Source organism: Sebastes fasciatus, chromosome 16, assembly GCF_043250625.1.
Source record: "Sebastes fasciatus isolate fSebFas1 chromosome 16, fSebFas1.pri, whole genome shotgun sequence".
Taxonomy (NCBI): domain Eukaryota; kingdom Metazoa; phylum Chordata; class Actinopteri; order Perciformes; family Sebastidae; genus Sebastes; species Sebastes fasciatus.
In genome coordinates this window covers 749,156-762,063 of record NC_133810.1, presented here as the reverse complement: position 1 = coordinate 762,063, position 12,908 = coordinate 749,156, and the positions used below count along the sequence as shown (strand labels likewise).

The 12,908-nt window shown below is 40.7% G+C and overlaps 1 protein-coding gene across 4 annotated transcripts in view; it reads left to right on the top strand.

Moving 5' to 3' along the window:
* LOC141752379 (P2R1A-PPP2R2A-interacting phosphatase regulator 1) overlaps window positions 1–9,889 on the top strand; it is a 17,786-nt gene extending 7,897 nt beyond the window's left edge. For 2 of the 4 annotated variants that reach the window (XM_074610255.1, XM_074610256.1), the window contains one exon: window positions 354–4,301. In XM_074610255.1, coding sequence (XP_074466356.1) covers window positions 354–477 — 124 coding nt within the window. In that variant the 3' untranslated portion in view covers window positions 478–4,301. Of the gene's footprint in view, window positions 1–353; window positions 6,364–8,841 lie in introns of those variants that run through there. The other 2 variants (XR_012590225.1, XR_012590224.1) reach the window with 2 other exon arrangements.
* The last annotated feature ends 3,019 nt before the right edge of the window (window positions 9,890–12,908 follow it).

The window sequence follows — 12,908 nt, the reverse complement described above, 5'->3', positions numbered from 1 at the left end:
CTTTACTGGATGTGTAGTGTTTACCACGCTGGATTTAACATGTGAGGGTGCAGGTCGTATCCACGACGACCCTCCAACGCTTTAGACTCTCTGAGCTTTGTTTTGGTTGATGGATACGGAACGGATATGACGTCACGTTACTCAGACTACCACAATAAAAGCCTTCTACCTCCACATAGACTCAGATGAAGCAAATATATCCATTCTGGTGTTAAAACATTTATTACAAATCAACCCCCCCCCCCATCCCTAATATATATTATATATATATATATATATACATATACATATAATATTAGTATCAATAATGACGAGTAAAGCCCCCCCCCCCCCCCCTCTTGTCTCCCCCTCAGTGTCTCTCAGTCGGCGGCGGACTCTCCTCCAGCCGGAGGCGTCAGTCCTCAGTCCAGTCCTCTGTCTCTCTCTCCTCCTCCCTCGTTCACCCCCTTCACCTCCCACCAGCACCCCGGACACTAAACCAGCTCACCCCGAGTCCTGCCCCCCCTCACTGTGGGGGGGTGCAGACCGACCACCAGCAGCTACAGAGACCCCCCCCCCCCATCGCACCTTATCGTTCTGTTCCTGCTAGCATCCCGGTAAGCCCCGCCTCTTCCTGCGACCACACGGGACGGACAGGAGAATCACAGGAAGTGCAGAGCGGCCTGGTTTCTGCTCCGTGTGAGTGATGAAGAAGAGTCAGACTTCCTTAAAGCTTCTGGTCTGCTCGCTAACCCCCCCCCCCAAACCCAGAGTCCACGTTGGACTTCCGACCGTCATCGCTGTGTCACGTCTGCCTCCAGATTAAATGACGTACTAAAGGATTCCTCATCAGCATCGTCGTGAGATATCACGGAGAACGTTTTGCGACACACTGGCTGTGTCGTCGTCGGCTGGAGTTTCAACAGACGTTTAAGAGTAGGGGGTTGTGGGTAAACCCGTCTCAGCGTGGCCGGCGGAGGATTCGTTACAGGGAGAGATTCATAAATAATTGTTATACAAGTATGAAACGAATATGAAGCACAAAGACGTGTCTCTGCCTGGAGACTGAGACGTTCCCGGAGAACGCGTCAGAACGGTTCTTGTTCTGCGGACATGGAAGAAGACGGGGCACAGCGCTGCGTCCTGGATGGACGGCTCTGGTCCGATCTGGACCAATCAGGCAATGCGGTTTATGAAGTTCCAGATCAGTTCTTGAAGAAGTTCTAATAAGGTCTTGAGTTGTAATCAAGACGTTCTGGAGAGGTGAGGACAAAGACTGTCTTCAGTGTCTCCAGTCATCAGGAGTTCCTCTGGATGGTTGTATTTTGATCTTTCTGTGAGGAAGACGAAGTCGTGAGTCGTGAGCGTTCATGTAGAGGAACATCTGGACTCTCTCAGCACTTAATCAGTGAAACAGGGTTGTGCACTTATTGTGCATTGGATCATTTCGTAGAAGAAGATGCATCTTTCATCGATGAAACAAATTACTAAACCTGATTATCCGATGAAACCGTCGACGTCTACATGCACAACATATGCAGTTTTTATTCTGAAAGAGACGATATTCCTGCTAATCTGTTTACACGGCCAATGAAAATGAATATTCCCGTTAACAAGCAGCCGTTCATTCTCTGATTAACGTCCTCGGTGGCGATCACAGCCTCCCTCTTTCATTCCTTCAACCACCTTCTGGTAAAGGTCGGCGTCGGCGTCCAAAAACCTGCTGAGATCCTTTAAGTTCTTTTCTTTTGGCCGAGCATCTCTAGTTGGTTTGTGTTCAACACACAGAGCTAAACTGCCGTAAACCCCCCCGATTGAGACGTTTATTCTGAACTGGCTGTATCCAAACGAGCTCACGGGTTTCATTTGAAGGCACCATAATATCACACATGTCTTTAACACATGTCTTAATCCTAATACAGAATATCCAAACAGAACATGCCGTGAACGTGACGACCCGTATCAGCTGTTGAATATCGTCATATTCTGAATATTAGTGTGCATGTAAACGTAGTAAAAACAATCCTTATCCCAACCCTTAAAACAACCACATGAAGGGGATCTAGCTTTCTATAAGGCCAAAGCTGGTAGTTGAGTGTTCGTCGTGTGTTTGAGCCCAAATCAGCGAGAGATTCAGTCATTAAAGCCGAAGATCTGTGTTTTAAAGAAGAGTTTTCTGTCTCGGCTGAGTGTCTCTGACTGAAGCTGTCTGGTTTCTACCAGAAGAAACTTCAACGACTTTACAGTTTGTTTGTTAGTTTTTGGGTCCGAGGTTTTTTTTCGCTGTAGAACGTTTTCCCATCCCGAGCCGGTAAAACCAGTTTTACAAACTGGTGTCCGGTGTCAGTCGAAGTGTGAAGAACTTGTTTGTTAATAGTGTATCTATATGTGAATATCGACAGTCGGAGCAGCTGGTAATGTGCTCGTCTTCTCTTCAGCCTGCATGGTTTGATTGTATTGAATCTGCAGGAAGCGACCGCGCTCTTCCCTCCTAAAGGTGCGTTCATACTCTCACCTGCTAGTTCTCTCTCTGACCGGCTTTCTACTGGATATCATCCTCGTTCAGGAAGGTTAAAGACCGTATGGTTATGGTGGAAATCCCCGTATAATCTCTATTATTACTGCAGTCAGTAATCCTTCTTGCTTTATCTGTCTGACATCTATTATAATCCTAAAACCAGGACCAGTCTGGGTTCTCGTGTTAACCGCTCTGGATCCTTTGTTTTTGTGCCTAATTTAATTATCCATCATTAGATAATTGTAATCCTGGCTGGGCAATAATTCATATTATCAGACTTCAGTTGAATCATATGCTGATGATGTGATGTTATATTATTGTTCTATAGATTTCTGTTTTTCTGCACCGGCTGTGATGAGAAACAACCAACTCATCTGAACATCACTTTATTTGATGTTATTTTTGCACATATTTGCCATATCGTGTTATAAACCATTATCAGAAAGTATCTGTATTAATATTGTGATAATAATGTCGACCATATCATCCAGCCCCGTTAGGCAGCCCCGTTAGGCAGCCCCGTTAGGCAGCCCAGTTAGGCAGCCCCGTTAGGCAGCCCAGTTAGGCAGCCCAGTTAGGCAGCCCAGTTAGGCAGCCCAGTTAGGCAGCCCCGTTAGGCAGCCCCGTTAGGCAGCCCAGTTAGGCAGCCCCGTTAGGCAGCCCAGTTAGGCAGCCCAGTTAGGCAGCCCCGTTAGGCAGCCCAGTTAGGCAGCCCCGTTAGGCAGCCCAGTTAGGCAGCCCAGTTAGGCAGCCCAGTTAGGCAGCCCCGTTAGGCAGCCCCGTTAGGCAGCCCAGTTAGGCAGCCCAGTTAGGCAGCCCCGTTAGGCAGCCCAGTTAGGCAGCCCAGTTAGGCAGCCCCGTTAGGCAGCCCCGTTAGGCAGCCCAGTTAGGCAGCCCAGTTAGGCAGCCCCGTTAGGCAGCCCAGTTAGGCAGCCCCGTTAGGCAGCCCCGTTAGGCAGCCCCGTTAGGCAGCCCAGTTAGGCAGCCCCGTTAGGCAGCCCAGTTAGGCAGCCCCGTTAGGCAGCCCAGTTAGGCAGCCCAGTTAGGCAGCCCTCGGTGGTCCTGTTAGTGTTCGAATGGTTTGATTACAAAATCTATGGAGCCCCAAAGAGGACCTGAGTCTCTGGCACTCAGCAGAAACTATCTGGCGCTCGTCATCAGAAAGTCTCTGGCGCCCATCGTGCTCGTCGCTAGAAAGTCTCCTGCGCTCGTCGATCTCGTCAAGAGAAACTCTCTGTTCCCTTCGAGGCTCCATATAATCAGTCGTTCTCACATTAGTCACCAGATGTGCACAGAAAACATCCGTATAATTATTACTCTAATAAGCAACGATTCACCGATGTGGATGTTTGACAGTAATGTGCGATTTTTATTTTGTCTGTCTGAAATTGTAACGATTCAATCGGAGGGCACAAGACGCATGTAGCCGTCTCACCAGAGAGGTCAGAGGTCAGAGGTGAGGGTTTCAGAAAGGAGCTGCAGTTCTGCTTCCAACTTTTGCACTTGCACAGTCTGTACAGTTTTGTACGATCACTCATCATTGTGCCTAAAACACGTCGTCATATATCTGGAGGTTTTTCCTCACGTATGTCGATTTAAACATCGGATCGGAGAGATTTCCTTCCCGCGCCGACAGGAAGCTCTGTTTTCAGGAACGACCTGGTCTTTTCTACCCCCCCCCCCCCGAGAGATCTGTTTGTACATAAAGTCTCTATAAGCTGTTTCTATAGAAGTGTCTCTATCCCCTCGCTGCTCATTCAGCTGCTCAACTCATGTTTCCAAATCTCTTTTAGTGATTTGACATCATATTTGTCCGTCGTCACGACTTTGCACAGAAACTAGTTAGACCACTTTAATCTTTGTTTTCTCTGTCGCGTGATCGGTGACATATCATCATGAAGGAGATGCTGTTGAGTTTTGCTGCTTTATCTCTTGACTTGTTACCGTCTCTGTGAGAGTCTATCCTGTTTCAGATCAATCAGTCAAAGTCTAGAAGAACTCCAGACGAGTTCGGGTCCGTCGTCGTTCAGACGGCGCGCTCAGTTTAGCTTTAAACTTCATTTGATACTGCTGCCAATACCACACCGGAGTCTGGTACAAATACCAAAACTAGTTTTAGTTTTCAGTAGTGATGCACCGATACCGATGCCAGTACCGGGTATCAGGTCCGATACCGGCTCATGTACTCGCAAAACGGCTCCGATACCACTTTACAGCAGCGTGACGTTAACCTCTCGGCACCATCTTTCAGGTCCTCACGCTCCACCTCCCTGACGGTGCGGCCGAGACGGGCCGGTGGTGCGCCTGACCCCGTTGAGCCGGGATCCCACCTCAGCCAGGGCGCGCCGGCCCTCACTTTCATTGCTCCACGGGGTTTTGCTTCCACCCTCTGACTCGCGCTGCGTTAGACTCCTTGGTCCGTGTTTCAAGACGGTAGGAGCCCCGTCACGGTGCGGAGAGGTCCGGGCGGGGAGCGCTGTAAAGCTGCGGCCGCGAGCCACCTTCACCCCGAGCCTTTCCAAGCCGACCTAGAGCCGGTGGCGGCGCACCGCCTCGTATGCGGGACTCCCCAGGCTGCCGTGTGTCGCTCACACCCTCCAGCTGGCTGTTAACGAGGGTCTTTAGGCACAGAGAAGTACTCGTATCGGTACTCGGTATCAGAGAGTACCCAGATGGAAGTACTTGTACTCGGTCTGAATAAAGTGGTATCGGTGCATCTCTAGATTTCAGTTCTGAATGTTTCGGACACGTTTTGTTTTTTACCAAAAAGTATCAAGGTTCAATAAAAAACTGGGAGCAGCTTTAACGCATCGTCTCTCCTTGGAACTGTTAAAACCAGATTCTCATATTGAGAAGAAGTGATTGAATTAATCAACTTTGATTCAATTTTACCGCGAAGATACTTGATAATATTTACTTTTAGAGGATTTTGGTCGAGTAAAGCAACAACGTGTGTTCATACAACATCTCAACCTAAATTCAGACGAGCTTTAAAAACATTTAGTTTTCTTAATAAACTGGCGATAGAAACAGGATGGATTCTTCTCAGCGGTAACGACATGCTGCCAAATTCATTTAGTTGTACCGACACAAACTGTAGCTTTAAGATGCTTTCTGTTTTATTATTTTTAACTTTGCACACTTTTCACGCTCCTCATCCTGTTCTGCTGTTTCTAGTATGAAGAGAGAAACTAAACGTATGTAGCTGGGTCACAGTGTGATGTCACGGTGTGATGTCACGGTGTGATGTCTCGGTGTGATGTCACGGTGGGATGTCTCGGTGTGATGTCACGGTGTGACGTCACGGTGGGACGTCTCGGTGGGACGTCTCGGTGTGACGTCACGGTGGGATGTCTCGGTGGGATGTCTCGGTGTGATGTCACGGTGGGATGTCTCGGTGTGATGTCACGGTGTGACGTCACGGTGGGACGTCTCGGTGGGACGTCACGGTGTGACGTCTCGGTGTGACGTCACGGTGGGATGTCTCGGTGTGATGTCACGGTGTGATGTCACGGTGTGATGTCTCGGTGTGATGTCACGGTGGGATGTCTCGGTGTGATGTCACGGTGTGACGTCACGGTGGGACGTCTCGGTGTGACGTCTCGGTGTGACGTCACGGTGGGACGTCTCGGTGTGACGTCTCGGTGTGACGTCACGGTGGGATGTCTCGGTGTGATGTGGACTCTTAATAATCTGCTTCAAAGAATGTTTTTAAGCCAAAAATTCTTCAGCAAAATGAAAGAAAACAATCTGTGATGTAAGAACAGTATTCATTCATGTGTTTTTGTCTCCTCATCTTTATGTCCTCCTTTAAATGTTTAAAGTGTCCCGTCGACTCCCAGAAGTGTCTCAGGGCTCAAATCATTGTAAGTCTAATTCCTTTTTATTAATTTAATGTACGTTTCCAGTGTGATTGGAGGTTTTGCTCCTCTCTGATGTTGCATGTAGCCCCTAAAGGTTAACATGTAACCCCTAGAGGTTAACATGTAACCCCTAAAGGTTAACATGTAACCCCTAGAGGTTAACATGTAACCCCTAAAGGTTAACATGTAACCCCTAGAGGTTAACATGTAACCCCTAAAGGTTAACATGTAACCCCTAAAGGTTAACATGTAACCCCTAAAGGTTAACATGTAACCCCTAAAGGTTAACATGTAGCCCCTAAAGGTTAACATGTAACCCCTAAAGGTTAACATGTAACCCCTAGAGGTTAACATGTAACCCCTAGAGGTTAACATGTAACCCCTAGAGGTTAACATGTAACCCCTAGAGGTTAACATGTAACCCCTAGAGGTTAACATGTAACCCCTAAAGGTTAACATGTAACCCCTAGAGGTTAACATGTAACCCCTAAAGGTTAACATGTAACCCCTAAAGGTTAACATGTAACCCCTAAAGGTTAACATGTAGCCCCTAAAGGTTAACATGTAACCCCTAAAGGTTAACATGTAACCCCTAGAGGTTAACATGTAACCCCTAGAGGTTAACATGTAACCCCTAGAGGTTAACATGTAACCCCTAGAGGTTAACATGTAACCCCTAGAGGTTAACATGTAACCCCTAAAGGTTAACATGTAACCCCTAGAGGTTAACATGTAACCCCTAGAGGTTAACATGTAACCCCTAAAGGTTAACATGTAACCCCTAAAGGTTAACATGTAACCCCTAAAGGTTAACATGTAACCCCTAAAGGTTAACATGTAACCCCTAGAGGTTAACATGTAACCCCTAGAGGTTAACATGTAACCCCTAAAGGTTAACATGTAGCCCCTAGAGGTTAACATGTAACCCCTAGAGGTTAACATGTAACCCCTAAAGGTTAACATGTAACCCCTAAAGGTTAACATGTAACCCCTAGAGGTTAACATGTAGCCCCTAGAGGTTAACATGTAACCCCTAGAGGTTAACATGTAACCCCTAAAGGTTAACATGTAACCCCTAAAGGTTAACATGTAACCCCTAGAGGTTAACATGTAGCCCCTAGAGGTTAACATGTAACCCCTAGAGGTTAACATGTAACCCCTAAAGGTTAACATGTAACCCCTAAAGGTTAACATGTAGCCCCTAGAGGTTAACATGTAACCCCTAGAGGTTAACATGTAACCCCTAAAGGTTAACATGTAACCCCTAGAGGTTAACATGTAGCCCCTAGAGGTTAACATGTAACCCCTAAAGGTTAACATGTAACCCCTAGAGGTTAACATGTAACCCCTAAAGGTTAACATGTAACCCCTAGAGGTTAACATGTAACCCCTAAAGGTTAACATGTAACCCCTAGAGGTTAACATGTAGCCCCTAGAGGTTAACATGTAGCCCCTAGAGGTTAACATGTAACCCCTAAAGGTTAACATGTAACCCCTAGAGGTTAACATGTAGCCCCTAGAGGTTAACATGTAACCCCTAAAGGTTAACATGTAACCCCTAGAGGTTAACATGTAGCCCCTAAAGGTTAACATGTAACCCCTAGAGGTTAACATGTAACCCCTAAAGGTTAACATGTAACCCCTAGAGGTTAACATGTAGCCCCTAGAGGTTAACATGTAACCCCTAAAGGTTAACATGTAACCCCTAGAGGTTAACATGTAACCCCTAAAGGTTAACATGTAACCCCTAGAGGTTAACATGTAACCCCTAAAGGTTAACATGTAACCCCTAGAGGTTAACATGTAACCCCTAAAGGTTAACATGTAGCCCCTAGAGGTTAACATGTAACCCCTAAAGGTTAACATGTAACCCCTAGAGGTTAACATGTAACCCCTAAAGGTTAACATGTAACCCCTAGAGGTTAACATGTAGCCCCTAGAGGTTAACATGTAGCCCCTAGAGGTTAACATGTAACCCCTAAAGGCATCAAGGCTGCCGATCCATTCAAATATTTAACCTCGATTGATCGCACATTTTTTTATCTGTTGAAAATGTACCTGATTGTTTTAAAACTGAACCGCTACGACCTCCGAAAGATCGACTGCGTTAAAGAAAATAAATTAAAATTAGTGGCGTTAAAACAAATTAGCGTTATTATCACGTTAACTTTCAGGACGTCCCTCGTTAGGATGTTACCGTGGTAACGGTAGTTGGGGGAGAAAGCTGCAGCCAAATCGCTGATTATTGATTTACTGACTGAATCTTTAAATGACGAACATAAACATGAACGCTAACCGTAACCATGTCGCTACGCTCTCGCCATCTTTTGTCGTAATGCCAGCCGAGCCGAGTCGGAGAGATGTCCTAAAAATGTCCACCGTATGATTTAGACTATTATATAACTATATATATATATATAAACGTAATTATCACGTTAACAGCTCTAATAATAATAACATCTGTCTTCATCTGGTCTCTAGTAACAACGAGAGGAAAACCTCCCGTCACGCTGGAACTGTCTTCTTCAGATGATTCTGATCTTGTTGACGTTTTCCCCCCTCAAATATTATATTTTCATAACTTTCAGCAGCTGTTTTATATTTGAGCTTCATCATTATACGAGTCAGAGCTTTGTGTTGGTCGATGCTTCATCAGGATCTGGACATGCTTACGTTTATGTGACTCTAATCTTTGATGTGTCTTCACATGATGTTGTGATTGTGTTGTTGACGTGTGGGAGATCCGTTCTCTGTGTTTCTGTTAGTCGTCTCTGAGACAGACGTCTGAGCTCGCAGCGAGGAACCCGTCACAGTTTCAGTATTAAAGCCATATTTCACTCTGGAGAAACACGCTGATGTCTCAGCATCGAATATGACCCTGCTGGGGACCCGTAGTCATGTCACATGTCTACGAAGCCCTGAAAGGCAAAACGAGAAAAAAACATTTTTAGGCTGATTTTTAATTTAAAAATATTAATAAAATTTAAATTTAATTTATACGTGTGTGAAGAGAAAATGAATAAATATCCCAATTTTCTTGTGTTTAAAAAAAAAGCAAAAGCAGAAAGCCATCATGTAAATCTCTATTAAATCTCTATTAAATCTCTCTTAATATAAAACAAATGGTTAAAGGTGCTGAACAATGAGGCGGATCTACCAGAGTGAGATACGACTTTTAACAAAAGGGCTGCTAGAGTTTTAATGGACGTGATAAAGTGATAAAGTGATAAAGGGAACTAAAAGCACATCTATGAGAACATTCACAAGTATTTTCAAAATGTAAATAGAGTTTTCTCTTCTTTTCTTTTTGTTTTCTTTTTGGACAAATTCTCTACATAAGACGATTGAGATGTATTTTTATGCAACTGTAAAATAAAAGTCTATATTCAAGTGTTTATTCCCTCCGGAGGAACTCATCGCTGTAAACATGACGCAGACAATTCATCTGCATCCCATAAATATAAATATATATATATATATTATATTGTATATGAAAACTCAATAAAAGAAGATCTGTATCATATCAGAACATTTGGTTTTCTCTCTCTTCTGATCAGAAACAGATTGTTATTCAACGATAGTTTGTTAAACGTCTAGTTTTTTATTTTTTCACATGAATTGTGCCGTAAAATTACAAACTCGTATTCTCAGATCTCTTATTTTGGCCTCTTCTTTTGTCCTCAGATTTCCATTTATGACGTGCTTTACTCAAAAACTCATAGTACGTCATAAAAAAGCCTCATTATACTGTGACTTTTATGACATACTATACTTTGACGTTTTGACAAACTATACAATGACATTGTTATGACTTATACTATGACTTTTTGCTATACGATGACATTTTATGGCATATTATACTGACTTTTCGTTACATACTATACTATGAGATTTTATGACTTCATGAGTTTTTAAGACATACTATACTACGACTTATTTTTCCCCCAAAAAATACTATGACTTTTTTCACAAAATTTTTCGACATACTATACTATGACTTTTTTCACAAAATTTTTCGTCATACTATACTATGACTTTTTTCATGAAATCTTTCGACATGCTATACCATGACTTTTTTTCATCAAAGTTTTCGACATACTATACTATGACTTTTCTTCACGAAATTTTTCGACATACTATACTATGACTTTTTTTCATCAAAGTTTTCGACATACTATACTATGACTTTTCCTCACGAAATTTTTCGACATACTATTCAATGACTTTTTCATAAAAGTTTTCGACATACTATACTATGACTTTTTTTCATCAAATTTTTCGACATACTAGACCATGACTTTTTTTCATCAAATTTTTCGACATACTATTCAATGACTTTTTTTCACAAAATATTTCGTCATACAATACTATGACTTTTTTCATAAAATTTTTCCACATACTATACTATGATTTTTTTTATCAAATATTTCGTCCTACTAAACTATGACTTTTTTTCAAAAAAGTTTTCGACACTATACTATGACTTTTTTTCATAAAAGTTTTCGACATACTATACTATGACATTTTTCACGAAATTTTTCGACGTACTATACTATGACTTTTTTTCATAAAATTTTTCGACATACTATACTATGACTTTTTTTCATCAACGTTTTCGACATACTATACTATGACTTTTCTTCACGAAATTTTTCGACATATGACTTTTTTTCATAAAAGTTTTCGACATACTATTCAATGACTTTTTTTCACAAAATATTTCATCATACAATACTATGACTTTTTTCATAAAATTTTTCGACATACTATACTATGATTTTTTTTATCAAATATTTCGTCATACTAAACTATGACTTTTCTTCACGAAATTTTTCGACATACTATACTATGACTTTTTTTCATAAAAGTTTTCGACATACTATACTATGACTTTTTTTCATAAAAGTTTTCGACATACTATACTATGACTTTTTTCATGAAATCTTTCGACATGCTATACTATGACTTTTTTCACGAAATTTTTCGACATACTATACTATGACTTTTTTCATGAAATCTTTCGACATACTATACTATGACTTTTTTCATGAAATCTTTCGACATACTATACTATGACTTTTTTCATGAAATCTTTCGACATGCTATACTATGACTTTTTTTCATCAAAGTTTTCGACATACTATACTATGACTTTTTTTCATAAAAGTTTTCGACATACTATACTATGAAATTTTTCGACATACTATACTATGACTTTTTTTCAAAAAAGTTTTCGACATACTATACTATGACTTTTTTCATGAAATTTTACGACATACTGTACTATGACTTTTTTTCATAAAACTTTTCAACATACTATACTATGAAATTTTTCGACGTACTATACTATGACTTTTTTTCATCAAAGTTTTCGACATACTATACTATGACTTTTTTTATCAAATATTTCGTCATACTAAACTATGACTTTTTCATCAAATTTTTCGACATACTATACTATGACTTTTTTTAATGACATTTTTTGACATACTATACTATGACTTTTTTTCATAAAAGTTTTCGACATACTATACTATGACTTTTTTTCATCAAAGTTTTCGACATACTATACTATGACTTTTTTTAATGACATTTTTTGACATACTATACTATGACTTTTTTTCATCAAATTTTTCGACATACTAGACCATGACTTTTTTTCATGAAATTGTTCGACATACTATTCAATGACTTTTTTTCACAAAATATTTCATCATACAATACTATGACTTTTTTCATAAAATTTTTCGACATACTATACTATGACTTTTTTTCATCAAAGTTTTCGACATACTATTCAATGACTTTTTTTCATCAAAGTTTTCGACATACTATACTATGACTTTTTTTCATAAAAGTTTTCGACATACTATACTATGATTTTTTTTATCAAATATTTCGTCATACTAAACTATGACTTTTCTTCACGAAATTTTTCGACATACTATACTATGACTTTTTTTCATCAAAGTTTTCGACATACTATACTATGACTTTTTTCATGAAATCTTTCGACATACTATACTATGACTTTTTTCATGAAATCTTTCGACTTGCTATACTATGACTTTTTTTCATCAAAGTTTTCGACATACTATACTATGACTTTTCTTCACGAAATTTTTCGACATACTATTCAATGACTTTTTTTCATAAAAGTTTTCGACATACTATACAATGACTTTTTTTCATCAAATTTTTCGACATACTAGACTGACTTTTTTTCATGAAATTGTTCGACATACTATTCAATGACTTTTTTTCATCAAATTTTTCGACATACTATTCAATGACTTTTTTTCACAAAATATTTCATCATACAATACTATGACTTTTTTCATAAAAATTTTCGACATACTATACTATGATTTTTTTTATCAAATATTTCGTCATACTAAACTATGACTTTTCTTCATAAAGGTTTTCGACATACTATACTATGACTTTTTTCATGAAATTTTACGACATACTATACTATGACTTTTTTTCATAAAACTTTTCAACATACTATACTATGACTTTTTTTAATGACATTTTTTGACATACTA